This window comes from Tenrec ecaudatus, chromosome 1, assembly GCF_050624435.1.
Source record: "Tenrec ecaudatus isolate mTenEca1 chromosome 1, mTenEca1.hap1, whole genome shotgun sequence".
Taxonomy (NCBI): domain Eukaryota; kingdom Metazoa; phylum Chordata; class Mammalia; order Afrosoricida; family Tenrecidae; genus Tenrec; species Tenrec ecaudatus.
The window spans coordinates 25,509,762-25,537,741 of record NC_134530.1 but is presented as its reverse complement, the minus strand read 5'-3'; the positions used below and the strand labels follow the sequence as shown (position 1 = coordinate 25,537,741).

Here is a 27,980-nt window from a genome sequence, read left to right as displayed (position 1 = left end):
TGGGCTTCTTGCTTTGCTGCTACATGGCCGCTTGTTTAACTTCAAGCTTTTAAGACCCCAGACTCTATATCTTGATAGCCAGGCACCATCAGCTTTCTTCACCACATTTGCTTATGCACCCGCTTTGTCTTCAGTGATCGTATCTGGAGGGTGAGCATCACAGAATGTCGGGTTGTTAGGACAAAGTGTTCTTGAGTTGAGGGAGGGCTTTGAGCTCAGTCCTTCCACTTCCTCAATGTATTGCCATTTTCAATATTAGTACGTAGGCCAATACCTCTATTTTTATGAATTAATATATTTACATAAGTGCACACCTATATTTATACCTCTATCCACAGCTTTGCATCCTAGATCTTTCCTGTGTTTCCTTTTACCTTCCTCCTGCCCCACCATCACACTCGCCCTTTCTCCATCACCCCTGGAATTGTTTTGCATTCCTAGTTGTTCCCCTGCCTTCTCCTTGGGCTTGCTTCCCATGCTTATCTTGTATTGGTAGGCAAAAGAACAATAACAGAGACAAAACAAAAAGATTGGATAAAAAGAGAAGAAAAGCTAGTAAAAAAAAACCCCCGAAATTCCAGGTCTGTTATGATTACCTCCCCACCGGTCCTGAGAGGTTTCAGGAACTGCCCCTCCTAGCCTGGAGTCTATTTTGGGGGCCCCTCAGGGGGGTTGTGGCTTGGCTTTGCTCCCATTGCTGATCTGTTATGTTCCCTTTTGGGTTTTCCCCATTGTGGGGGTGGTCATACCGGACTCACTCCCTGCCATGTGTCCCCAGTGAGCTCCAGCAAGGGGACATCATGTTTCAAGCTGTTGTCAGCCCTAAAGTCCTCTGTCTGAACTGCTCTGCAGTACACCTCGGGGCGTGGTGTACCAGTATGGGGTCTCACCCCTCATTCTTTCTTTTACCTGCTTGGTTTGCTTCTGTGTGGACATGGCAGGCCAGCCCCTCTCCCCAACCTGTAGGTTTACTGTTGTTCTCTGTAGCTCATACTTCTGGGGTGTGTGTGTGTGTGTGTGTGTGTGTCTGTGTGTGTATGTGTGTTAGAGAGAGAGAGACTCTGATGGGGGCTGGCCCTGTAGACCTCTCTGTTCATGAGTTGTCCTGTGTAGCCACATTGCCCTCAAGGTTTGGTGCGCCCTGGTGGGTCTGCACTCACAACTCTCATTTCTGTGGAGACATGAACGATACCCTCCCCTGGGTGACTAGTGCCCTGCTCCACCAGTGCCATCGTCTCCCACTTCCCCCCCCCTTTTCTCCCTCCACCTCAGCTCCTCATTGTTAAAAATCTTTTGCAATTTTTCTTCCTTTTTATTTTAACGCTTAGTTGTTTTCTGATTACTGAGTTTTGAGAGGACTTCCTATAGTGTGACCCCAGTCGTTTGTGAAGGAGCCCCGGCAGCAGGAGGGTATGTGTTGGCAGGAGAACCTTAAGGTCAAGGGTTTGAAACCACCAGCCACACCCTGGGAGTAAAGATTCCGTCCTGAAAACCTACAAGGGCAATTCTAATCTGTCCTATAGACTCATTATGAGTCCGAAATGCCTCGGGGACAGGATCCCTGAATCAGGGGAGTGACGTGGCAGTCGACGTCAGTAATGATTTGTACAGTCTGCGCCGACAGCACTGCTGCTCTGCCTTGTGTGTTGTGTTTTGTTTTCAGTCTTTTGGCACATGTACCTTGAGCAAGTTTTTCCTCCCAGTCTGGGACTTGTACTTTTATTTTCTTAAAGTTAATATGAGTAGTAAGATAGCAGTAAACAGGAATAGTAAAGTATTTTAATTCCACTTATTATCATTTAGGAAATGTCATGCTTTTGAAGTTACTTATTTTTTCTAAGCAGTTTTATTGGCACATAATCCATAAATCATACAATTGAATAGTTCAGTCGTCTTAAGAGGAGCTGTACAGTCATTACCACAATCAATTTTAGGCTTTTGTTTTGTTTTTAAGAAAGCGTTTGCCATACTCAGGGTCAGTAAGACTTCGGCGCTGTTCAGATGACCGTCCAGTCTCAGATGTGTAGGGAGCTGCATTCTTTTCCACGGGGCTCCCTCCTGGTGGTCTGACAAGTGGAAGCCGGGGCGGGCGGCTAACCGCACGCAGAGCTGGCCGTCCCACCCCTCAGCCCCGCGGTGCGAGAGATGCGGGGCTGCCTCCCCCTGTAAAGACGGAGAGGCTCCGAAACCCAAAGGCGCTGATCTACTCTATCCTACAGGGTCACTACGTGTTAGAATGGCCGTGATGGCCGTGGCTTGTTTGTTTTTTAATAGATATCAAAGTGTATTAGTGGTTACTAGGGTCAGGATACAGAAAGGGGGGTGGAAGTTAGGGGTGATAGGAAAACTACATGGACCATGGAATGTTAGCTTGCAAACAGATTCTTGTAATTGCTGTCAATAAGGCTTAAACCTGTCAATACTGAACAGGCAGAAGTTGTGATGGTAGATACAAGGGGGCTTCAGAAAGTTTGTGGGAAACTTCCATTATTTTCAGATTTGTTAGAGTCATCGCTGGGGCTTTTTCCTGCTTCTGGTTCCTTTGTTGGTCTGCTCTTCCACCTGCAGGACCAGGGCCAGGGCCTTCTTGAAAGCTTGCAGGTAATTGTGAAGTATGTCTACGGTGGGTTCTGCTTTGTTCTCAATTATCTCCAGGTTGTAGCCTGGCTGCTTGGCCATCTCAGGAGAGCTTAAGTCAGGTTGGCCCTCGCTGTGAGCGGAAGACGTTCTAGGGGTCTCAGGGAGGAGGCACCGCAGGGCGCGCCCACTACACAGTGCTCAGGCTGCTGGCACTTCTCTGGCACCATACCCCAGGCACAGCAGGTAGGAACCACGGTATGACCCTCGCTTCCGGCTAGGACATCGCCACTTCCGGCCCGTCTCAGCGTGACCCGGAATGGGAGGAGAGTAGTCATGGGTGTGATCCGGGACCACGTAAGTGAAAAATCAGGCAGGAGTTAAGACTTCATTAAGCTCTGCCCTGCTAGATGGTCCACGTGGAGGGAGAGAGAGCCGTGGCTTGGTTTTATATGTTATCCAGCTCCATTATTGAAGGACCGTGTGGGTAAACTTAAAAAATAGGAAGTATCAAAAGAAGGTGGAAGGAATACGCAGTCATTGTACCAAAATGACTGGATTGACAGTCATGTGAGGAGGTAGCATTGACCCAGAAACAGTGCTATTAAAGGAAGAAGCCCAAGCTGCCCTTAACTGGGTCGGTGAAAAACAAGTCTTGCCTGGGTCCACAGGCAGTGCTCATGGGAGCTGCAGCCAAGGCATCCAAAGACAGGTTGCATCGGGTAACGATGCCTCATGGGACTTCTTCGGAATATTGAAGGCCAGGGATACTATTTGGAACACTAAGGTGCTCATTTGCCTCACATGCATGTGAGAGTTGGACATTGAATAAAGAAGACTGACCAGGTGGCCACCACCCACACCCTGCGAATGTGATGCTGCAGGAAGTGCAGAGCAGTAGGGCCTCGGCCTGCAGCCTGCACGTGCCCTCAGCAGCTCGCCCGCTCGGCCCGCCCGCCATGGGCATGCAACACTCCGGCCTTGATCTGCCGTCAGTGCACAAGTTCCCAGACAAGCACCAGTGGGTGAGAGCTGAAAACGGTGTTGGAAACTTCTCTGCACCAGAAGCTTTAGGAGGTATTGTTTACTGTAGTCTTCGTGAAGACAAAAGTGAGCGCACAGGACGAGTTTGGTGCTTTGGAAAGTGCTGGGGCTGCTAGTGACTCGACTCTCCTTCATCAGAAGTCCCAGAAATCAAGGACAGACTCACAGAAAGTCCAGGACTTGTGAGCACGTCCGGTTATGAAGCTGTTGGGCTGATCAGGAAGACACTGACTCACCCTTCAGAACCTGATGCACGACTGAGTCCAAGAGGCCTGTGAGAAATGCATGAGCTGCATTGGGGGGCAGCGGAGACGAGCAAGAATAAACTGGTCGGAAACAACTCGCCCAGCAGAGTTGTCTTCAGTTAGTGGCGGAAAGAATTTAAGTAGCTCTTAGCAGTAAGTACCCCTGGGAAACAAGAAACTAGCTGTGTTAACTGCTGCTGTGTGAAAGCACCCCTTAACTTCCTGACGATTGTGGGGAGACACTAAGCACTGCTTTTGTCACAGTAGCCTGTGGGTTTTAGGATCTAGTTATAATTTTCAGCATTCATGAAATGATCTTTGGTAAGAATAGTTACAAAGCTGATGTAACTCAAAAGCTACATTGTTCTCTTAAGCCTCCTATAATCTTGTAGCTACTGCTGATAGCCAGACCTGGTTTGGGCCAGCATACCTAATTCTCTTCCTGCTGGAAATGACCAGGAGTGGAGATAAGTTTCAACAACATAAGAAACCATTTAATAAAACCTTCAGCCTCTTAAAACAACAACAAAAAGACCACTGAATAAGAACCGACGCATCTGAGTTGTGGGGCTGGAGAAGAACAGTGAACGTACATGGACTGCCAAAAGGACAAACCAACCTGCCTTGGAAGAAGCACGGCCAGAGTGCTCCCTGGAGGCAAGGGTGGCGAGGCATGTTGTCAGGGGAGGGACCGGTCCTTGGAGGAGGACAACATGCCTGGTCGAGTGGAGGGGCAGTGAAAAAGAGGGGGGCCCTCAATGAGGCGATTGACCCAGTGACGGCAACAATGGGCTCAAGCCTAGGGACAGTTGTGAGGACGGAGCAGTGGTCCCTTCTGTTGTGCACAGGGTCACTATGGGTTGCTGACCCAGAGGCACCCAGCAGGGACAACCACATGGCCTGCTTAAAGCAGAACCCACCCCTCCACCCAAGCCATTCCTCCTGTGTACAATGGAGCCCTCTTGGAAGCAGAGAGAGAATTCCCTGCACCATCCAGAAAGGAAAGCCACCCGTAGAACTGGTTGGAAGCGCCTGCCTCAGATGGCAGATCTGCCTGAAGCGATGCATCCTTTGATCGCTTGACTGCTGCTTCCCTGAGCATGGATAGAGAATCCAAGCAAGATGAACTCCTTGACATCCTCAGTCTTCCCCGTTGTCATGTTACCTGCTGGTGCCCTTGTGAGGGTTGTGGTCTTTGCATTGAGTTGTGCTCCGGACTGAAGGCTGCGATCCCTAATCTCCATCAGAAGTCCTCACTCTCAGCCAGCAAGGCTGTGTCATCTGCGAGCCAAAGGCTGTTAAGAAACCTCCTTCCAATCCTGACACCGCATCCTTCTTCGTAGAATCCAGCTTCTCTAATGATTGGCCAGACAGATTGAATAGGTATGGTGAGAGGGTACAGCCCTGTGGCACACGTATGCCCCTGTTCCGGGCACACAACTGCCTCCTGATCCACGCACAGGTTCCTCGTGAGCACAGTGGTTTTCTGGGGTTCTCATTCTTCGTAGTGCTATCTGTAGTTTGGAGGGTCCGCGCAGTCAAGATGCCTTGGCACAGTCAATGAATCACAAGTAAGCATCTTGTTGGCATTCTCTGATTTGAACCAACATCCATCTGGCATCAGCAGTGATATCCCTTTTTCCGTGTCTTCAGAATCCGGCTTGACTCTCTGGCAGCTCCCTGTCAGTGTACCGCTGTAACCATTGGGGGATGACCTTCAGCAAAAGTTGACTTGCATGTGACACCCATGATGCTGTTCTGTAAGTCGCACATTCTGTGGTGTCACCTTTCTTTGGTGGGGACTCTGTGGGGCAGTTCTACTCTGTCCTTCAGGGTAGGGTCACATTTCATGGTGCTGGGCTTATTAGTTTTTGATTTTGTGGTTTTTTGATGTTTTGAGGAAGCAGTAAATTTCCACCATGGCTAGATTTCCACGGCTGTTAGCAGTTATTGTTCTGATTTCTTCACATCCTTGCCAACACTTGTTGTTTTCCCTTTTCTTGGTCATAGTCATCCTAGTGGGTGTGAAGTGCAATGTCATCGTGGGTTTGAGCTCCACTTCCCTGATGACTCATGATGGGGAGCCTGTCTGTGTGCTTATGGCCCATTTGTAAAACTTCTTTGACAGTCTATTAATGTTTTGATTGGGTTGTTTAGTTAATTTTGTTGTTGAGTTTTAAGACTTCCTTATGCAGTCTAGATCTTAAACCTTTATCTGATTAATTATTTCCTGTTATTTTCTTCCATTCCTTAAGTTGTCTTTTCACTCTGTCGATTTTCTCCCTTGGTACACAAAACTTTGTTTTGATGAAGTTCGGCTTATTTTTTTCAGTTGTTGATTGTTTGGGGTCTATCTACAAATTCATTGCTAAAAGAAGGTCCTGGAAAGCTACCCTGATGTTTTATTCTGAGAGCTTTAAGGCTTTGATTCCTATATATAAGTCACTGATGAATTTTGAGTTAACTTTTGTATATAGTATGAGACATGGATCTAGCTGCATTCTTCTGCATGTGGACAATCCAGTTGTGCCAATACCATTAGTTTAACAGCTCTTTCATTCCCCAGCGGATGGCTTAGGCCCTGCTATTAACACATATGTAGCCTCCCGAAGGCTGCCACCCTTTAATACAGTTCCTCATGTTGTGGTGACCCCCCCAACCATAAAATTATTTTCATTGATACTTCATAATTAATTTTGCTACTGTTATGAATTGGGTGGCCCCTGGGAAAGGGTCATTTGACCTCCAAAAAGGTCGTGACCCACAAGTTGAGAACCGCTGCCCATAGATAAATGAGTTTATTTCCAGATTATCAGTTCTGTTCCATTGGTCTGTATGTTGATCCTTATATATACTAGTACTGTACTGTTTTTATTGCTGTTTTGTATTACATTTTGAAATCGGGAAAGTATTAGTGTTCCTACACTGTCCTTTTTCAAGGTTGCTCTGGCTACTAGAGCCCTTGAACCATATGAATTTGAAGGGTTTTTTGTTTTGTTTTACTTTTTATGTTTCTTTTCTAGGAGGCAGGAAAAATTTTATTTTGCTGGGGTTATTTGCACTGTGTCTGTGGAATTGGCAGCCCTAAAAAATGTTAACTTGAAATTAGCAAGATCAAGTTTAGGCATGCGTGAACATGGCATGTCTTTCCATTGGTTAAATTTACTTCTAGGAATTTTATACTTGAACTGGTTGACAGTGTCCTCCGAACCTGTTGAACGTCATGGGGTGGTTTTGTGACGTGAAGGTCAGCTGTGTCTCTGCTTTCTGACCTCCTTGCCAGAGCTCGACAGTGGCTGCCCTCCCATGGCACCTGCCACCTCTCCACGCCTTCAAGAGTCCATGCTCTGGCTACATAGCACTCACAGGCCACACTTACAGTAAGTGGCTTATTCAGGCAGCAGCAGCAGTTTACGATTAAGGATTAGGATCAGGAATATGTAAACAAGGCCTCTCTTCTTCAGTGCAGACAGCTCTTTCAGCTCCTCTCAGTCCCCTAAGGACAGGCTCCACTTGGCCCCATTGTCACCACCGACTCTGTTACAGAGCCCCTTCTGGACCTGTCCCCACAGACTCTGCCTGCTGGGCCCTTTCCCGGCCCTTCGCTGTCTGTGGGATTGCGGCCCTGGGCCGGGCTTGCAGCTCATCTAGCACATTCCCTGCCTCCTTTCGCTCTTCTCTCCTCCTCTGCCGCTTCTCTCCTGGCTTTTTCCTGCCTGAATAAACTCTGCGATAGGCTGTGTGTGTGTGTGTGTGTGTGCGTGTGCACGCGCACACACACGTTAATTTCAAGGCCCGGCCCTTCCCAGAGGGGGGAGGACACAAACTGGCCAGCCTTTTCACACTATGCCATAAAGCTCTATTTGCATAGTAAAACATAGTAACTTCATTTGAATAGCCTATGAATCAATCCCGGCCAGGTGCGTGCCGCTCAGTCCAGATGACGACCCAAGCCCAGACCACACGTCGAGAGCCGCCGTGTGGGTAACTTACTTACCCAGGCAATGCCAGTCAACCTGGACAAAGGCAGTGACCCTTCTCTGGGTTCGAAAACTAGGGCAGAGGTACCTCCTCAGGACTTTAGGAGCAAAATCCCTCAGAGCAAAGGCCACAGAAAGCCGCGCGTTTCGCGGCATTGCTACCGTCCAGCCTGGTTGGGCTGATGAGTTGCTGGCGGAGAGGAGCCCAGCTGGGTCCTGTGCGATGGTTGGTTTCATCTGTTAGCTCTAGCACCGTTCTCGGGAAGTTGCCATTTTCTCTGCAGGCAGTCCCAGGACTACGTTTGTACATGAATGAGAACCTGCCCCGCTGTCTCCAACACCAAGTCAGTCACATGCCTGTCTAGGATATCATATTTCTTTCTGTACCCGAGGCGGCTCTAACGTCTTGTAATAGTAGCAATGTGTTGATGCCTGTCTCCACACCAGCCCTGTGCTGTCAGGAACCACTGTTGCAGGCACCTCACGTTTCTAACCTCATAGGCTTTATGAGGACTGGTTCTCAGCGATAGTCTTACCTTGGTCAGCTCAGAACGTCAGCACTGGTCACAGAGCGTGGGCCGTGTGGTCGCAGGTGGTGCCTCTCCGTTATCATGGGGCCTTTTAAAGTGCTTGGCGGGTTTCACCAGGGAAGGCGTCTTGTCCATGACACCTCTTAGTTGCGCCGTCTTTGATTACTGAATCCATCTCTCCCCTCATTACAGGTGGGGCTTGCTTTGCTCTTCCTTGCCTGATTCCGTAAGGTGTGAGGTGAGGTTACTGATTGGGCTTTCTCCTCTTGCGTGCATAATATGGAATGCAGCTGTAGATGCCTCTCCTCTCTGCCTTTGCTGCATCCTGTAGGGTCGGGCATGCTGCGTTGTCTCTCGTTTCTCTCCGGTCTATTTTGTTTCTAAATCTACTGTGTGAATTAGGTGACGGTCACCTGCAGATCTTCCATTGCAGCCTCTGCCACCCACCCTCGGACTTCCCACTTTCTCCCCTGGTTTCCTGGTCCATTCCTCCTCCTTTCCTGACCCTCCGAGCTGCGTCTTTGGTTAAAAGCTCCTCTGTGGGTCTTACTCAACTGGTTGCTCATTCTGGCATGGAGGTGAGTTCATTTGCAGATCTGAGTAGTGACTCTCGGCCATGACCTTGGGTGTCTCACTAGTAGTCTCTGTCTGACCAGTAAACCTTGCCTTCTTGTGTGACTTCAGTGTACCCTCGCTATCCAGGACCTTCTAATGGGGTCCTTTTCAGAGCAGTTGGAAGTGGTGGCCGGACACCTCTAGTTCTTTAGTTCTCAGGGTTGTGGAGACTGATGTGTGGGTGGTCCATTGGTCCACTGGACTCATGGTTTCTGTATGTCGTAAGATGTTCGTCACTCTTCCCTCGGGATGGAGAGAGACCAATAGTTAGTTGTACCTTAGCTGCTGCTCATGAGCTTTTTAGACCCCAGTCTGTGTAGAATGTAGCCCATTGTCGTTGTGAACTGTTACACCACTTGACCTGCGTGTTCCCTGAGACCGTGGTTCTGATCCCTGGAGCCCAGCAGCTCGTTCCCTCAGACATTTGGTTACGTCTAAGAAAATGCCATAAGAAATTTACAGCAAGTCCACATATGTGAATAGCCACCTTCAGACCTACACTTACTCGTGGGGATACTTCCTCTCTGCCTCCCACACCCGCGCAGCCGGAGTGTCTATCCTCACATCTGTAGGTCGTCACCCTATTTCAGGATTGTGTGTATGACAGTTTATAGCAGTTGCCTCTGTTGACTTTAACTTGTGTAAAGCTCCCAGGGCGTTCCCCAGTGCCCCAAGCTCCCTCTTGCTATGTACATCTTCCCCTTTACCTAGTCAGCACCTGTTTGCCCTCTAGCCCTCTCTCTCCCTCCCTCCCTCCCGTTCTTGGACGCCTTCAAAGAGTGTTGCTTTGGGTGCCATGAAAATCCTTTCTTAAGCTGATACAGCAGTGGTCTTGTACAGCATTTGCCCGTGAGTGATTGACTAATTTCACTCAGCATCTCTCCACTGGGGCATGGCTTCCTCTGGATGACTGGTGAGGCGCCGTGGCAGCCTAGTGGTTCTGCGCTGGCTGCAGTTCTAAGTCCCAACAGCTCCTAAGACAGGGCTTTTACCAGGGGTGTGAGGGGCGATACTGGGAGAGTGGAGGGTGAGTGAGTTGGAAAGGGGGAACCGATTACAAGGATCCACATGTGACCTCCCTGGGAGACGAATGGCAGAGATTGGGGGGGGGGGGGGAGACTCCGGATAAGGCAACATATGACAAAATAACAATCTATAAATTATCAAGGGCTCATGAGGGAGGGGGGAGCAGGGAGGGAAAGGGGGAAAAAAGAGGACCTGATGCAAAGGGCTTAAGTGGAGAGCAAATGCTTTGAAAATGATTAGGGCAAAGAATGTACAGATGTGCTTTATACAATTGATGTATGTATATGTATGGATTGTGATAAGAGTTGTATGAGCCCCTAATAAAATGTTAAAAAAAAAAAAAAAAACGACAGGGCTTTCTACTCCAGCTGCAGACAGGCACGGTTCTCCCCTGTCCCGTAGGGGGACTGTGAGTCAGCATCCACTCGATGGCAGTGCGTTTGGTTTTGGAATTTGCTCTGGTGATTACTTAACACTCTGTTGCTTTTTTCTCAATACCTCTGTGTAATGCCCAGTTTTCTGTTATCGATTTCTTGCTATTCCACAAATAGTCAGAGAAGCTTTGTAGGGTTTTAAGCCTTTAACATTTGAGACTTGTGACCTGGAGAGTGACCCAGGGCCCGGCTGCAGGGGGTGGAGGTCGTGAACACGTTGGTGAAAAGATTACCCCTTCCCTTTTGAATGACCTCAGCTGCTTTGTCAGAAATCAACTGACTGTATTTCAACAGCTTCAGAAAGAACAACTATGCACAGCGGGGCGGGGGCTGGGGTGGGTTGGGGATACCAGGAAGGAGGAAGTAAAACTGTGCCTCTTTTACTGATGCGTGCCCTTACACAGAGAAAACCCCTTCGTTCTATAAGGAAGCTACAGAGCTAATAAATGAATTCTGCAGAGTGCCAGGGTACAAATTCAACCCGCAAGAAGTGGTCACATAAAGATAGCGACAGACTGAACCCACGAGTAATCCGAAAAGGAAATTAGTAACAGCATTGACAATCACGCCTAAAAGAACAGCGTGTCTAGGGAGACGTACTTGTACATGAAGCTTCCAAAACACGGCTAGGAGAAACGAAAGAAGACGAAATAGAGGCCATTCCATTGTCATGGATCGTGAGGCTTGATATCGTTACGATGCTAGCCACTATACACCAGCACTATCCAAAGCCCTAAAAAGCTTCACAGAAACGCAGCAAACACAAATTCTCAAATATATAAGGAAGGACAAGAAACCTTGCACCGCTTAATACAACCTTGAAGAAAAAAAGGAAATTAGGAGTCACGCTTTTTTTAAAAAAATCAGTTTATTGGGGGCTTGTACAACTCTTATCACAAACACAATCCATACATCCATCCATTGTTTCAAGCACATTTGTACATTTGTTGACCTCATCATTCTCAAAACCTTTGCGTTCTACTTGAGCCCTTGGTAAGAGTCACACTTCTGACCTCTGAACATCCTACAAAGCTACAGTAATTGAAACCGTTTGATACCTTGTGTAATGATGTAGACATTCACCAGTGGAAACCAGTTGAAAGACCAGCAGTAAACTGATAGATTTATGGTTGATTGGTTTTGGACAGTTTGCTAAATCCATCTTATCAGGAAGGAAGAGTCTGTTCAATACTTAGGGCCGGGAAAGCTAGGGTTCAGGAAAACCATACACACAAGCTCATTCAAACATGAAAAATTCAAGCCATACCGTCCCTAGAAGAGAACGCAAGGGCAAGAGGGTAGGACTGACACTTAACCAGGGTCATCAGCTCCGACAGCAACAGCCGAGGTCACAGAAGACAGAGTAGTAGGTAGTTGGGACCTCATAATAATTATTTACCTCTTGTCATCAAAGAGCCTTATCAACAAAGTGAAAAGACAACATATAAATTCAGGGGAACCATTAGTAGATAAGAGCTTCCTATCCAAAATGCATCTGAAACTGCCAGCGCTTGACAGCAAGCACCACAAAGCAACCCAGGCTGAAACGGGCAAAGGGCTTGAATGGCCAGCTCACCCCCGAGAGAGGAGGGCACGCAGGTGGCTCAGCATCACGAGCCTTTGCCCACCCCTCACCATGAGGTCCCTTCCCACTGCAGGACGGAGTAGAACTGCGCCTGGGGGTCCCCGGGGAGGACTGTGCATCTTTGCGACAGGAGCCCTCGTCCATGGCTGATAAAATGGTACAACCATCGTGGCAAAACATTCGCATGTCTTCAAGACGTTGAATACCACGGAACAGCCGTCAGGCCCCAGAGGGAAGGCAGGCGCTCAAGCAGAACCCGAAGCCTTCACGCAGGGTCCATTGTGTCCCTTTCACAAGAACCCAGTGGTGCAGGTAGCCACCCGCGAGGGGACCTCGTTGCTTCCTCGGCTGTGGGTCCCCACCGGGAGTCTCACTAGGCGCACTGCTGGGTTCTGTTCTCTGGGGCAGGGTTTCTGGCATCAGCTAAGGGTCTGGCGTGTTTTGTTCCATTTCACTCCCTCTGGTGGGTTTCAGGTCAAGGTTGTGCTGGCCTCCCTGGTAGCGGCCCTGGAGGCCAGGGGCCGAGGGCGCAGCTGACCTCAAGCTGCTCACCTGCCACCTGTGTGTTTGTTCCCTGGTCCCAGGCTGGCAGTTATCTTGGCAAAGGGTCCCTTTCGGCCCAGGTTTGCAGGTTCACTGGGGTTACCTCTGTCCTTCTTCTACGTGGGTAGTTCATTGTTTCTCCAAGGGCTGTGTATAAATGCAGCCACTGGGCACATCTTTCTGGATCCTGTCCCATAGACTGGCTCCCACCTCTGTTTCCTTGTCTCTTCTGCTGTCCTGGGGAGCCCTGGTGGCCTAGTGGTTTCACATTGGGCTGCTACCCACAAGACGCGAGGTCAGCAGTTTGAAACTACCCGCTGCTCCTCAGGAGAAAGATGGGGCTTTCTGCTCCCGTAAAGTTAGTTTCAGTGACTCACAAGGGCAGTTCTACCCTGTCCTGAAGGACGACTGAGTCTGCATCCACTCGATGGCAGGGAGTGTAGTTCGGGAGTTGTCTACTGCCCTCCGCCTTGCCTAGTCTTCCTCTTGTAGCTTCACTCGGGCTCCTTGGCCCATCACCGTGGTTCTCAGTGGACTCGCGGCCTTGGTGGGCATAGTGGTCTCCTGCAGAGATCGCTTTTAAAACATCTTGCTGGCAGCAAAGCCTGTGGCGCATGAATGCTGCCATGCGGGCCATTTTCAGTGGAGAGTTCACAGGGTTGTGCAATGTCTCCAGGGATTTCGTCACCTCACACAGAACCTCTGTGTGAAGCAATGCCTCCCATCTCCACCTCCCCTGAACCCAGTCACCTCTCGTTTGCTTTCTGCCTGCCCTGGGCATGGCCCAGCCAGTGGCATCACACACCCTGCCTCCGGGCCTAGTCCCCCACTCAGCCGTATGTTTTTAAAGCCTGCCCATGTTGTAACAGCGTTTCTGGTCATCTGTGTATTTATTTGACTTTTGACTCTTTTTAAAATCATTTTATTGGGGGCTCGTACAACTCTTATCACAATCCATACATCATCCATTGTGTGACTTTTGACCCTCTTGTTTTGGGAAATAGATGTGATGAAGTCAAAAAGAAGTGCTATTATTAGGGGTCCAGGTTATACATGCATGGGTTTCTTGTAAATAAAACATACTGAAACACGTCTCTGCCATCAGTGGATGACTGACTGCTGCCGAGCGCTCTCAGATGCAGCACCTTCAACAAAACAGCCTGAGCAGTGGCTGGACGTTCAAGGCAGAGAGGTCAGCTCAGAAGGTGATGGTGACCCTTTTGGGGGACTGCGAAGGGGTCGTCTTGATGGATTTTTCTCAGAAGACACAGGTTGTCGCAGGGACTTATCAAGAGTTTTCAGAAAATTGAAAAAGGCAGTGGTGAAAAGAGGGGAATCTGCATCACAGCAGTGCAGCAGTCCTTCCCTTGGGAAACCTCCCCTGTCCGCCTGACAGCCCCGACCTCCTCCTTCAGACTTCTCTTTGCTCCCCGGACTCAAAGAGCATTGAAAGGGGCACAGTCCGAGTCCCTAAGGCTGCCCGGAACTGCTGGTCCGCAGTGATGGAAGTCGAAAGGCTCAGGAATCTTCCAGGAAGGGTGAGAGCGATGGACAGCCCGCCTTCTGCAGTGTCTAGACGCTGAGGCTAGATTCTCACGTAGCTCTTTCCCTCGCTCAGGTAGCAGACTTTGAGCTCATTCGTTTCTCAGCCCGGGTGAAGGAGAGGCTGGGCAGCAGATGACTTAGCATTTGAGTGTTTTTGCTTCCGTGTGTGTGTGCATGCGTGTGCGCGCGCGCGCGCTACTGGTAGCCTTAGCTGTGTCCCCACCTACACAACTTCCACATGAACTGCTCAGTGACACTGATGACATGTCTTCCTGTCTGCCTTCATCCAAAACATCCCCCACCAGCCACATGAACCTGGTGCGTCACGGCTCTGAGGAAGTGGGCCTTGGACGGGCAGACCAGACTTTGCCCGTCCAGTAGTCTGTTCGTAGACACTTGGCTTACTTTGACCTTGCGGCTGTCGGTCGTGTGTGAGCAGTGCTGTGGTGAACGTGGTGGGTATGAAGTCTGTCGGTGCCATGGGAATATGCCTGGGAGGGGAGTGGCCAGCAGCGCCCATGGCGCCGTCCATGCTCCATCCTCCGAGGAGCCGCCACCATCTCCCATCCCCGCCACGCGTGGATGCGGCCTGGCTTCTAGTGTCTCCACAGGCCATTTTTCAGATCACAGCCACCCTGGGGTGTGAAGTGGAATCTGCTTGTGATTTGGGTCGCGTTTCCCAGTGAATAACGAGCTGAGGACCCCTTCCTGGGCCATTTCCGCTGGTCGCCCGCCGTGGAGGAGACGCCACTCCAAGCCCTGGGCCCCGCGTGTGCTGCTAGGGAAGTTCCGTTCATTTGCTGTTGAGTCAAAGCGGTCCTTCACGCGTCCTGACTAGGGGCTGCGGAGCCTGTCAGACCATCCCTTCTCAGTATTTCCTCCCCTCCTGCAGGTGGTCTTTTCACAGTGAGGACATGGCGTTGAGCTTGACGGTCCTTAGGAGCCCTGGAGCAGTAATGGTTACTCCTGGGGTTGCTATCTGCAAGGTCAGCTGTTCGAAACCACCAGCCCCCCTGAGGGAGAACGATGACGTTTCTTCCTCCCCTCGTAAAGAGGTAGTCAGTCTCTCAAACCCCTGGGCAGTGCTACCCTGTCCCCTCGGCTGAGAACTGGCCGATGGCAGTAGGCCTGGTGTGTCTTCTTAACCTTGCGGTGGCTTGGAAAAAGTGATGAGTCCCAGTGGGTAGAGCACGACTGTCTGTGCTGTCGGGTTTGATTGGATCGCAGCGAAGTCAGGCTTCTTGTCTTTAACCAGTGTGGGGAGTTTGAAGCTTTCCCTGAGGCTGATTCGGTCAGCGCTGGTCAATGCGTGTTGGTTTCCTGGGGGCTGCATGGAAACTGCCTACTCACTCAGTATTTACCTGTTGGCTCAGTCTTGTTACTTACCCTCCCGGCGTGTGCATGTTGGTTTGGGCCTTTGCTCCGGGTCAGAGACCAGCAGGCACTCCCTCAGCTGTGGAGCCCTGTCACCACCAGGCTAACTGCTGGGTGTCATCTGGCTCTTGCCTTGGGCTGTGGCTCTCCCCTAGCAGGTGAGTCCATTGCCCTGGCTTGCGATGGACACACCCAGCGCAGACTCCCAGGAAGTCCTTGGGAAACCCTTGAGACACCCAGCGTTGCCAGTGCTTCTGGTCGATTGGACGTGAGCGGCTCTTCCTCCATGGAAGGAGCGTGTCTGTGTGCCGGGTAGCTGCACCTGCGTGTTTACTCATGGCTTTGTGTGGGATCTGTGTCCATGAATCCAGGTACCGGCGGGTCTCTGCCCCTCGACAGCCCCGCCCACCAGCTGTGGCCATGGAGCAGAAGAACAGCCTGAGCCGGGAGCTGAGCCCGGACCTGACCGCGTACCGCTGCACAGCCTGCCACGGGGATGAGGACTGGAGCCACAGCCACCCCATCCGGGGCCGGGCCAAGTCCCGCAGCCTGTCTGCCTCCCCCGCCTTGGGGAGCACCAAGGAGTTCAGGTGCCGCCCGCAGGCTGCGTGTATTGTCTGTGACTGAGAGCCCTGTAAGCACTGTCTTAGCTCAGACCTCGGCATGTCAGTACTGCTGGAGATGGGGCTGGGGCGCTGCCCACACAGACTGGAGGCGTGGGCCTGTTGTCTTGAGGGGAGGGGGCCTGTGGGAGCACACACTTTGGGATCTTGCTCGCTCACTAAGTCCAGGGTGTGACGGGTGGAGTGGAGTGAGGCATCACATTGGGTCCACCCTGGGGTGCAGGGAGGGGTCAGGTTGGGTCAGCAAGGATGTGGATCAGATGAGAAGTCCCCACCTATGGGTGAGGTGAGGGGTCACAGTGGGCCCACCCAAGAGTGGGAGTGGCAGCTGTCCTGGCAGGGATGACCCCAAGATTGGGGGGGCAGTGCTGTCATCCCCCTCTCACAGTGGGATGGGCTTCCAGGCAAGTCTGTCTCTGACCAGCCTGCAAGTCCCTGCATGACAGCCATAGATAAAAGCCTGGGGCGGGGGATGAGCCGGCTTCTGTAGTGTTCCCGGGACAAGGGTCACATCTGAGGAATGCCAGCCATGGGACCTGCTTTGGTAGAAAGTTGATGGAAGAGTGAGTCGTCTCATCTTAAGGTGGAAGAGTCTCATCCCGCACCCCCCAGCAGGTGCATGCTCGTGCCCCCACCCCAGGGCTCTCCTCCCTCCGTGAGAGGCAATGGTGGCATTTTCTTGACAGAATTGCTTTTGGTTCAGGATTTGGGTTTCGGGGGTAGGACGCGTTTCTGTTCAAGGACATGGACCAGACAGTGGCTGTGACAGCCTGGATGCCAGTGAGGCCCACGCAGAGCCAGGTGGACAAGTCCAGCAGCCTGTCTCAGGGGACAGGGTCACTGGAGCCCTGTGGTGGTAGCGGTGGCCCCTGGTTTTGGTCACTGCCCGTGTTTGGAAATGTGTATTTTGTTGGTGTGTCTGACTGATAGTGGGCGTTGGCTGGACTGTAGCCGACTGTTTGAGGACTGTTTCTAAGGCCCAGGGTCCTGGTGTAGTTCATGGACTGGGCCTCCCCTAGAATTGGCTGAGACACTTGTCGCGCATTCTGACCAATGCCTCCACCACTCGAGTTTTGTCTGGGCAGCCACAACCCCCTCCTGCTGGGTGTCCCCATCCTGCTGTCCCACTGAGTGTCCCTGTCCTGCCGTCTCCGGTGCCGATCAGGCTTCTGCTGGACTTGGAGCCTCAGGACCTCCATGGGGGTGGGCAACAGGGTTCAGTGTGCCTGAGGGTGCCTCTCACCTGCCCTCTCCCCACAGGAGGACCCGCTCCCTGCATGGGCCATGCCCAGTGACCACCTTTGGACCAAAGGCATGTGTGCTGCAGAACCCTCAGACCATCATGTAAGTATGGAGCGGGGGCACCTTCTGGGGTGTGGTGTCCGGAGGGTAGTCGGGGGACCAGTCCTCAGCTCGAGGCCCGGTGCCAGGTGCTAGGTCAGCATATGCGGCGGACCCCTGGCCATGGGCCCAGCAGGGAAAGTGGCCTGCGGCAGGAGGGTTCCATGAATCTTGTAGTCTGAATGCCCTGGAGATTGCCGGCCCAGCTCATCTGTTCTGACTTGCCCACCGCCGCAGGCACTGGGGACATCCTAAAATGTGCTGGCTCAGGCCCCCCAACTAGCTCCTCATGGTCAGCTCCCCATGCAGCTGAGCCCAGTGTCTGGTGGCCTGAGGAGCTGTCCACTCCAGCCTCTCAGGGGCCTGGCAGCCATAGTCGGATAGATCCACTCAGGGAAGCACCACATCTCATTCTCCCCCACCCCCCGGAGTCCTGGCTGCCAGGCTGGCCACCCCTGCCCATGCTCCCCAGTGGTGGACACCAGGTTCAGTGCAACCTCGGCTTGGCACCAGGGATTCTTCCCAGGCTCCTCCTGGCCACTCCAGGCCACTTGGAGCGAGGTCCTGGATGGCTTGTCCTCTTGGGTTTGTGGCTCTGCTGGCCGTTTTCTGTCTGTCCTCCACCTCCTGAGAGCTGTTCAGGGCCCACCCAGAGGCCGTAGAGGACCTGCCACAGGGGCGCTCAGGATGTGTTTGAGCGGGGAGGGCTGTTGGCCGTGAGGAGAGAGAGAGAGAGAGAGACACACGGACGCTGCCTGCCCCACCTACATTAACTGTGGTGACCGTGGTTAGGCAGGACTGGCAGCTCTGGGGCCCTGGAGGCGGCTCTTTATTCCCTTGTGCCTGGCCCCCCACACCATGGGGTGGGAGGGGCAGTGTGGGGCCGGAGTCCCTCCATGCTCCATGTTCCATGGTGCCCAGGGGGGCTGACAGGGACTCCACTGTGAGCAGGCACTCTGTGCGCTTGAGGTGTGTAAACTGGCCCTGTCCTGGGCTCAGCCTATGCAGACAAGGGTGGAGCATGTGTGTGTGTAGGGAGGGGCCTCATGGTCCAGGTGCCTGTCCGTGCAGAGGGGCCACATCCACAGCCCTGGCACTGTCTCATGGCCTAGGCACCTGCCTGGCCACAGGTGGCCCAAGAGGAAGTGGAATGACTGGTTCATAGTCACAAAAGGATGAATGTCCATGCCTGAGCCGGACAGCCCAGAGCCTCAGAGTTCAACCGGAGGGGTAGGGGAGAGATGTGACAGGGCAGGGGCGGGGGGTGTCTGAGAACCAGTTAGTCACCTATTGCCCAGGGTAGCATCAGGTAACAGGCCCAAGAGCTGCTCCCACAGTATGTGGGTTCTCCAGGCCAGAACTGGCCACCAGATGGACAAAGGGTGTGTATGGGGGGGGGGGGGCGGGGTTGGCGTACTTTCTGGAAAGTGCTGGAAAAAAGCCCTTCAGCCTGTACCCGCCCAGGACTGTCTGGGTGTGGTGGGCTGGGCTGCAGCAGGGCAGGGTCCCTGTGGACTTGTGCATGAGCTGGCCACCTGAGACTTCTGCCCGTCCCTGAAAGGTAAGCCAGAGGCCTTTGAAGGCGAGATTAAGCAAGAGTTCCTTGTAAACAATGAGACAGCTGAACCAGGCAGCCTGGGGCCGTGTAACTCCTAGGTAGGTCCCTGAATGGGCTGGCGCCAGCGCATGCTCTTTGTGGGAGACAGTCGCACAAGTGAGGGCTGCACCAAGGAGTGCCCCTCAGGGGCCAGTGGGGCTTGGGTCCCCGGAGGCGTGGCCACATGCTGCAGGCACCTAGGGGCCCTCTTGGAGCAGGTGGCTCCTGACCTGTGACTACAACCCAAGGGGGGCAGCAATGAGACTTCCAGAGGAGCAGGACAGGCCCACCTGGGCTGGGTGAGTGGACCTGAGCCTTCTGCCAGTGCCCTCGGCTGGGGGGCTTTCGTGTTGTGGGGGGGGCTGCTGTCCCCAGTAAGGCAGTGTATGTGAGCAGGTTTTTATGGGAAAGGGAAACCTCTTCCCTATCATCCGCTGTGGTTTTAGGAACGATTTCCCAACAAGCCCGTTGGGGAGTGTGGCACTGAGAGGTGCACAGTGGCCCAAAGGCTGGCCAGGGCTATGGAGGCGGGCATAGGAGTCAGGGTCGTCCAGCGGGCAGTCAGGCAGGCCCCAGCCCCAGCAAGTTACAAGCGGTCCACCTGAAGACGTGGATGGGATGGACCCCGGGGTGCTGCAAGGTGGAGCCCCGAGTTGGTGAGCTGGGACAGTTGTGGAGGTAACACTGGCAGCCCCTGCAAGGATGGGGTCAGCGTGGAGGGGCTGGCTTCCCAGCGAGATGCCTGTAAGACTCCGAAGGAGAGCCGGGCAAAGCCTTCCAGTAGCCGAGGCAGCAAGGGCGCCTCCTGGACCGAGCGTGTGGCTTCAGCCCTGCTCCTAATTCGGGGCGTGCCCAAACCTGCCAGCCGGGGCTGGGCACAGGCTCGAGCACCCACCACCCCCCACCCCGTGCGCCTGCTTTGCTTCAGGGGGGGTTTCTCCTTTCAGCATCTCATGCCTTTGCCCTAGCCCTCGTGGGCAGACTGCGTGTGACACCCCCACTCCCCCTCCTGAAAAGGCACATCCAGGACCCGGCGAGCCAGAGGCTGACATGGAACAAGGCCCCGAAGAGTGTCCTGGTCATCAAGAAGATCCGAGACGACAGGCTGCTGCAGCCCTTCAAGGAGCTGTGTGTGCACCTCGTGGAGGTGAGCGCCCTGCGCTGCGCGTGTGCAGGCAGCAAGCCCGGTGCTCCCCAGAGGAGCAGTCGCTGGCACCCCTCAGCTCACCACGGGGCTCAGGGTACCAGCTGGTAAGGCCCATTCCAGAAGGGCCTCGGGCACATTTTGTTGGCAGGAGAACAACATGATCGTGTACGTGGAGAAGAAGGTGCTGGAAGACCCCGCAATCGCGAGGGACGAGAATTTCGGAGCGGTGAAGAAGAAGTTCTGCACTTTCCGAGAAGGTGCGGCTCTCTGCTCTCTGCCCGTTCCCAGAGCCCGGCCCCCTGCAGCCGCCTGCTGCCACCTTGGCTTCTACACCAGGCCAGCTCGAGGGCTTTGTCTTGTCTTTGCCAGATTACGATGACATTTCCAATCAGATCGACTTCATCATTTGCCTGGGGGGAGATGGGACCCTGCTGTACGCCTCCTCCCTCTTCCAGGTGACCCGTGATGGGCGGGGGTCGGGAAAAGTTCCTTCTGCTCTCTGGGGCCCCCTTCCCACTGCCTGCCTTCAGCTCACCAATTCCATCCAGCATGGTCACATGCCCAGGCCTGCCTACATTCTCTATTCCCTCTTCCTCCCCACCTCTCATGTGGCCAGCCCCCTCCGTGCTGTCCCCAGCCCTGAGCCCAGTAGCTCACACTGAGGGGCAACAGGCCCTCCCTCCACGGAACCAGGCAGGTGTAGTCACCTCACTGCCACCTCTCCCAGAGCCCCAAGCTGGCCTCCCATGGCCGGATGGATGCCATTGTCACCTCATTGTCCCCTTCCTGCCCTGCTTGCCAGCCAGGTGGCTGGTCCTGCTGGTTGTGTAAATACCAACCCCACCCTGGCCTGCCGCCCTGTTCTGACCACAGCCACAGGCACCCTATGTCCCAGCCTCTTGGGGTCCATTGGTCCTGGACCCACTTTCCAGGCCTGGGACAGCCTTCCTGGAATGTCTGCAGAGAAGTCCAGCTCTTGGGCACAAGTGCCCTCCCCCCCAGGGTCCTAGTGGTGAGGCAGCTCTGCCCTCTCCCCCCACCCCCAACAGGCCTGAGTGCCACCTTGTCCACCCACAGGGCAGCGTGCCTCCTGTCATGGCCTTCCACCTCGGCTCTCTGGGCTTCCTGACGCCCTTCAACTTTGAGAACTTCCAGTCCCAGGTTACCCAGGTGATAGAGGGTGAGTTGGCATGTCCTAGAGCACACCCGCAGCTCCAGGCCAGGCGGGGGAGGAAGGGGGGTGTCTGGTGTTGGTTAGATTTTTAACACCTAGAGCAACATTCAGGTTTCAAGATTTCTGGGTGGTCGAAGGGCTTTTAACGGGCTGTACTGGAATGCGTCCACAGAGCTTATGCTGGCACTGCCTGGAGGCTGAGTCCCATTTGGCCCCTGGCCCCTGCCTTTCCTGGGAGGTGGGCAAGGAGGCCCCTGGGAGCCAGGTCTCTGACCCGGGGCCACCCAACTCAGTGCTCTGGGGCTCTCTAGGGAATGCAGCCATCGTGCTCCGGAGCCGGCTCAAGGTCCGAGTGGTGAAGGAGCTCAGGGGCCAGAAGCCGGCTGCTTCCAACGGAGTCGGAGAGAATGGCTCGCTGGCCCCCGACACTGAGCTTGGGAAGCAGGTCATGCAGTACCAGGTCCGTGGACACCTGAGGTTGTGCGGGGCAGGGGGCAGAGGACATGGAGGAGCCTCTGCAGGGCTTAAGCAATCCGCACGCCCCCCCCCATCCCTATGGCTGCTGTGTGTCCATGCCCCCCCCCCACCCTGTCCTCCCTGCCATCCTATGGCCCTGCATCCTCAGGTCCTAAACGAGGTGGTGATTGACAGAGGCCCTTCCTCCTACCTCTCCAACGTGGACGTCTACCTGGATGGACACCTCATCACCACAGTCCAGGGTGATGGTGAGTGAGATGGTGGCCAGGGGGGTGGGGCCAGCAGCACAGTGGGTGGCCACATGGGACGCCGTGTCTCAGCAGGAGTGATCGTGTCCACCCCGACCGGAAGCACAGCGTACGCGGCCGCAGCTGGGGCCTCTATGATCCATCCCAACGTGCCAGCCATCATGATCACTCCCATCTGCCCGCACTCGCTGTCCTTCCGGCCCATTGTGGTCCCCGCCGGAGTGGAGCTCAAGGTCAGCGTGGCCCCCAAACCCCCCATTTGCAGTGAGGCGAGCCATGCCCGTGTCTCCCTGCACCCCTCCCCACATCCCTCATGGCACCTGGGTGCCATCCACCCAGGGCTGGCCTTCGAGTCCTCCCCCTCTCAACCCCCACCATCACGGGGCTGTGAGCAGGGCAGTACCTGCGATGGAACTCCTGGTGCCCCCATCAGACTGGGCGGGCCTCTAAGCCCAGCTGGCCCCAGGAGGGAAGTGGGCCCTTGGAGCTGTGGAGAGGGGTAAGAAACTTGGAATGAGGCCCCACCCCATGATCAGAGCCCCGCCCACATACAGAAGGGTAGTCCTGTCGCTCCCCCTCCCCCCGCCTCCCATGGTGGCCACCAGTAGGTCTGCTGCACCCTCGCTGCCATGCCTCCTCTGCTGGCCCATAGATCACACTGTCTCCAGAAGCCAGGAACACTGCATGGGTTTCCTTTGATGGCCGGAAAAGACAGGAGATCCGCCACGGAGACAGGTACGTGGACCCGGGAAGAGGATGGGCAGCCAGTCAGCCTACTGCCTACTTCTACAGGGGCTCCGCCCACTGCCCTAGGCTGTCCCTGGAGGGGGAGGCTCCACCTCTGCCCCCCACTAGACCCACAGGGCCCATATTGGAGATGTGAGTTGGGTACCAAGCACCTGCCCTGGGCCCACATGGGAACAGGCTGAAGGACATGGTTTCCCATGGGCCTCACTGAGGCCGTGTGTGCTGTGCACAGCCAGGGGGCTGGCTGAGACTTCCTGGTCCACAGGATGGGAGCAGATGCCCCCTGGGCTGTGCAGAACCCCTCCCCAGGTGGCAGCAGGCAGGGCGGGCCCAACGCCCTGGAGAGAAGCCTATGGAGCAGTTGCTGCTGGGTCAGCTTCTGGAGGGTTGGGGCTGACCTGGCTGCGCCCCACCTCTCCTTGCCTCAGCATCAGCATCACCACCTCCTGCTACCCGCTGCCCTCCATCTGCGTCCAGGACCCTGTGAGCGACTGGTTCGAGAGCCTGGCCCAGTGCCTGCACTGGAACGTGCGCAAGAAGCAGACCCACTTCACGGAGGAGGAGGAGGAGGAGGAGCAGGGCCAGAGCTAGGCCGAGAAGACTCTCCCAGCACCCGAGGCTTCCTCTCCTGCATCCTGTCTGCCCCAGCACAGCCGTCTGTGTGTGTGGGGGGGAGAGGGGGTGCTGTTCTGGAATGTCGCCACCTTCCCCTGTCCTTCTCACCTGTGGCCAAAGGAAGGCTCCGAACCTGCCTGTTGTCAACCGGGCCACCTATGCTGACCACAAAGTTGACTTGATTTTTTTCCACTTCAAACAAGCAGGGCAAAGCATGGTGGGGGCTCAGTAGCTCTCCCCCCACACACACACACACACAACCGGGGGTCTAACCAGGGCACACCTCCCCCAGACTGGGCCACAGGAATTCCATTTCAAGAAGTGTCCCTAAATCAGTTTATTGAAATTCAGAGAGTCGGGTCAAGTCAACTGCCCTTGATGTTGAAATGAATGTCTCCCAGCCAAATGTCTTCCTTTAGCCACACCGCTTCCCCTTTCTCGCCCCCACACCGGGCAGCCCCAAGAAAGCCCCTGGGTACTTGGCTGCTGGACCTTTGTGGTGGGCCAGCGGGGCTGGTGGGGCCGCTCATCTTGCTCCAGTTTCTGGACATGGTTGGGAGGCTCCCTCCTCCCAGCTCAGGGCCACGTCCACCAGCCTCACGCTGTCTCTGTCCCCAAGAGATGTTCTGTCTGCCCTCTCCCCATTTCAGGCTGGTGACTGTGGGCCCAGCCAGCCTTGCTCAGGCCATGGGCTGTAGCAGGGGGCAGGGCAGAGTCCCACACACATTCCTACGCACAGGCCTGCGCCTTCCGCTCTGGGAGATATTTTAACCCTGTACATAAATACTTTTTTAGAGATTCTTTTAAACTTTCTGAAGTGCTTATGTACATATTTTATTGTACACACTTTTGTGAAAATTTAAAAGGGAGGGGCCTTGTCCTGCTGGAAAGCACAGCCAGGTGCCCTGTTTACATTGTCTGTGCGTGCAGCCCACAGGGACCATTTCCTCTGGAGGCGCGTGGCTGTGGCAGGCGTGGTGGGACTGGGCGGAGGCGGGCTGACTTGGCTGGCCTGGTGGCCAGGTTGAGCAGATCCCCTGTGAGGAGGTGCCGAGCCTGCTGCCCGCAGAGACCATTCCAGTAGTTAGTCACTGCCCTCAGCCATGAGGGCGTGGGCGGCCTCCTGCTCAGGTGGGGGGCAAGGATGGGAGGGAGGTAGTGTGCACACAAGTGCCCGGTGGCCCCACTCGCTCGCCAGGCATTCTGTGCAGTCACCCTGACTTCCGGGAGGGTGTTGGGTTCAGAGTTGCTCAGGAGTCGGCCAACAGGAAGGGCTAGGAGACCTGGGAGGCCACCATCCTGCCCCTCAGGCAGAGGCCAGCCATGCTCCATGTGCAGTGGGGGCAGAATGTGTCCAGAGACACCAGGGCAGGGCCTCTGGGTGTTTGGCCTGTGGACACCCCCCCATCTGCCCACACCCCCTTGCAGCCCCCACCTCTGAGGCGTTACTCCGACCAGAAGAGGTGGGGGCATCCCAGGACCTCCCAGCCTTTAGGTCCAGGAGACAGTGGGGCTTGGAGTTCTGATCACTCAGACATACGGAACAATTGTTAACCAAGGCGCAAAGCAACACGATAATGGAATGATCTAGAACACATTGGATTTCTGAAGTGGATTCTTAATATTTCATATTGTTAATATCTTGAAAATTTATTAAATGTTGAAAGCCTTATTGCAATATTTTCAGATACTTTCATTAAACATACTTGTTAAAAAAATCCACGCTGCATAGCAGTTTCTTTTGGTATTGAGCCTGGCAGGGCCGCTGCAGAGGCCGTGAGGTTGGGGCGGGAGCTGTTGGAGCAGGGATGAGGGGATGAGAGACGAGTCCTCAGCACTGCAGAGAGGGCCACGTGGGGCAGGGCTGACTGCACAGGTGTGGGGTCCCAAGGCCCACTTAGACTTGGTGAGGGCCTCGGGAGGGGGGCGTGGCAGCAGAGAAGGTTGAAGGTGGGGGTCCAAAGGGATGGTGAGGGGAGCTTCAGGGCTGAGGACCTTTGCTTCCTCTGATGCTGCCCCACAGGTCACCTGGGTTTGGGTCATTAGCATTTAATTAATCAAATCTATTATGGAGATGGTCTCAATTCAGGTGGGATATACTCAAGGTCATATTTTGACTGATGAACTTGTTTTAATTATCTTCACGGTTAGCTGGAACGTGTAGATGAGCAATTGATGGTCTGCTCCACAGTCGGCTCTGTCTCTGACCACTGGCATAATCATTTGACTCCTGTGTATTCCATCCCTCAAGGTATCCCTGGTGAGTAAGTTGTTGGGCTTGCGAAATTCTGCCAGGTGATTTCCAGCAATGTTTCCATCACCAAGGCTGTATTTGTCAACCACGCATCCTTCATTTCCGATGTTCATGTTCCATTCACCAAGCATTATGAGTGCATCTTGACTGCATGGTTGATTAATTCAGACCGGTAAAAACTTAAATTTCTTCCTTTGGTGCACTAATGTATTAGTCTTACTAACTGGTCTTTCTCGTTGGCTTAAGGATGTTCTTGTTACTGGCAGTATTACGTCTGACAATACATCTCGGAATGTTCTTGATGATGATGATGAGTGCAACACCTTTTCTCTTTAACTTGCTATTCTCGGCATAGTAGACCATGTAATTGTCTGAGTCAAGTGGTCAATACCAGTTCATATCTGTTAATTAATACTTAGGATATATGCATTCCATTTCACTTTTGACAGCTTTCAGTTTTGCTTAATTCATAGTTTGTTCATTCCACATTCCTATTACTAATGATATTTGCAGCTGTTAATTTTCATTTTGAGCCGTGCCCTATCAACAGATAAAAAGTACTGAATACCACTCCATTAAAAAGACAAAACTGTATGTTAGAAGAGACTCTGAAACTTGCGTTTGAGCGTAGAACATCCAAAGAGAAAGGAGGAAATGCTGCAGAGAACCGATGTCAATGGCAGCTGGAGAATAGACAGCATTGGTGTTAGACTGGAGTGAGAAAAGCAAAATGTGCTTGGCATTTCTCAAGCTAAACATAACCAAACTGAAGAAAAATAATTCAAGCCTCTAGTTAAATAGGGATGGGTTTTATGTGCAAGAAGATGTAATAAGGCAATGTGATGGTGTTAGGTGCCATAGAGTTGACTCTAGCCCATAGCAACCCCTGCTCAACAGAACCAAATATTGCCTGGTCCTACACCATCACAATGGTCCCTACGCTGCCTGAACCCATGACACAGCCTAATTAGGCAGTGTGGGAGTTGGCACAAGATCAACTTGGAAATGTATAAAAGTAAGGGCGGAATCCAACCTGTCAATCAGGGCACAGCCTAATGATATCTTCCTGTGGGAGTGGCCTTCTCATAAGCTGGTGACTGTGAAACTCTCTGTGCCCCTCTCTGCCTCCATGGGTGGCCCCCTGTGGGCTGTCCCTGAGAGCTGTGGGCACCATGCCGTGTTTCCACTGACCTTGAGCCCATGTTCTGCCCTCACGGCCTGTGATCACCCTGCTCCCCAGTTCACCGTTTGATGTTACTGGTCTTGCAACCACATGAGTCTGAAGGACTTACAGCCTAGCATTGGACGTAAGAACTTGAATCTGACTGGACTCAGATGCTGTCTTGATACATAACTACCTATTGATATAAAGCTCTCACGCATGTACAGGTGTCACTAGATTTTTTTCTAGACAACTCGGCCTAACACAGGGAGGGAACACCAAAAGAAAATAGAAGAAATACAGAGTCACAATCCAAAAAAAAACAACACGACGTTGAATCACGTCAGGAGGTAGCATATGGTCAAGAATTGATCAATCAAATCAGATATGGTGAAATGAAAGTATTCCAAGAAAAGGAGAAACTAAAAGAATTCACAAAAACAAGACCAACACTACAAAAAAACACTCAATGAAGTACTGTGGCCAAAAACCAATAGTGACAACACACAAACCTGAATCCAACATACAAGACAATTCCTCACAAAACCAACACACACAACACCCATTGCAAGGAAATGACAGGAAAAACAGAAACTAAACATACAAACAACACACAAAAAGCAAAATGACAGTAACAAATACATATCAATTTCACTGAATATTAATGGACTGAATGCACCAGTAAAGAGGAGAGTAGCAGGATGGATAACAAAACAAACCCATCAACATGCTGCCTACAAAAAACACACCACACAAACATGAACAAATTAAAGATCAGAGGCTGGATAAAAACATACCAAGCAACCAGCAACCAAAAGAGAGCAGGGGTAACATTATTAACCTCTAAAAAGATAGACCTCAACATATGAGATAAGATCAATATGGAAATAATCTACAACTTATCAAAGGTTTGTGAGGGAGGGTGGGCAGGTAAGGGAGGTAGAAGAAATGGGGAACTGATATCAAGGGCACAAGTGGGAAGAATGCTTTGAAAATGATGGTGGCATATGTGCAAATGTGCTTGACACATTGGATGAGTGTATGGATTGTGATAAGAAATGTAAGAGCCCCCAATAAAAGGATTTTTTGAGAGAGAA

General features: G+C 53.0%; 1 protein-coding gene across 2 annotated transcripts in view; it reads left to right on the top strand.

Moving 5' to 3' along the window:
* The window catches only part of NADK (NAD kinase), a 46,871-nt gene extending 21,683 nt beyond the window's left edge, over window positions 1-25,188 (top strand). Inside the window, exons 2-12 of one of the 2 annotated variants that reach the window (XM_075550117.1) lie at window positions 15,870-16,088; window positions 17,382-17,465; window positions 20,077-20,206; window positions 20,355-20,463; window positions 20,576-20,661; window positions 21,284-21,386; window positions 21,692-21,840; window positions 22,006-22,105; window positions 22,178-22,338; window positions 22,758-22,840; window positions 23,281-25,188. In XM_075550117.1, coding sequence (XP_075406232.1) covers window positions 15,919-16,088; window positions 17,382-17,465; window positions 20,077-20,206; window positions 20,355-20,463; window positions 20,576-20,661; window positions 21,284-21,386; window positions 21,692-21,840; window positions 22,006-22,105; window positions 22,178-22,338; window positions 22,758-22,840; window positions 23,281-23,443 — 1,338 coding nt within the window. In that variant the 5' untranslated portion in view covers window positions 15,870-15,918 and the 3' untranslated portion in view covers window positions 23,444-25,188. The remainder of the gene's footprint in view (window positions 1-15,869; window positions 16,089-17,381; window positions 17,466-20,076; window positions 20,207-20,354; window positions 20,464-20,575; window positions 20,662-21,283; window positions 21,387-21,691; window positions 21,841-22,005; window positions 22,106-22,177; window positions 22,339-22,757; window positions 22,841-23,280) is intronic. The other variant, XM_075550126.1, reaches the window with a different exon arrangement.
* The last annotated feature ends 2,792 nt before the right edge of the window (window positions 25,189-27,980 follow it).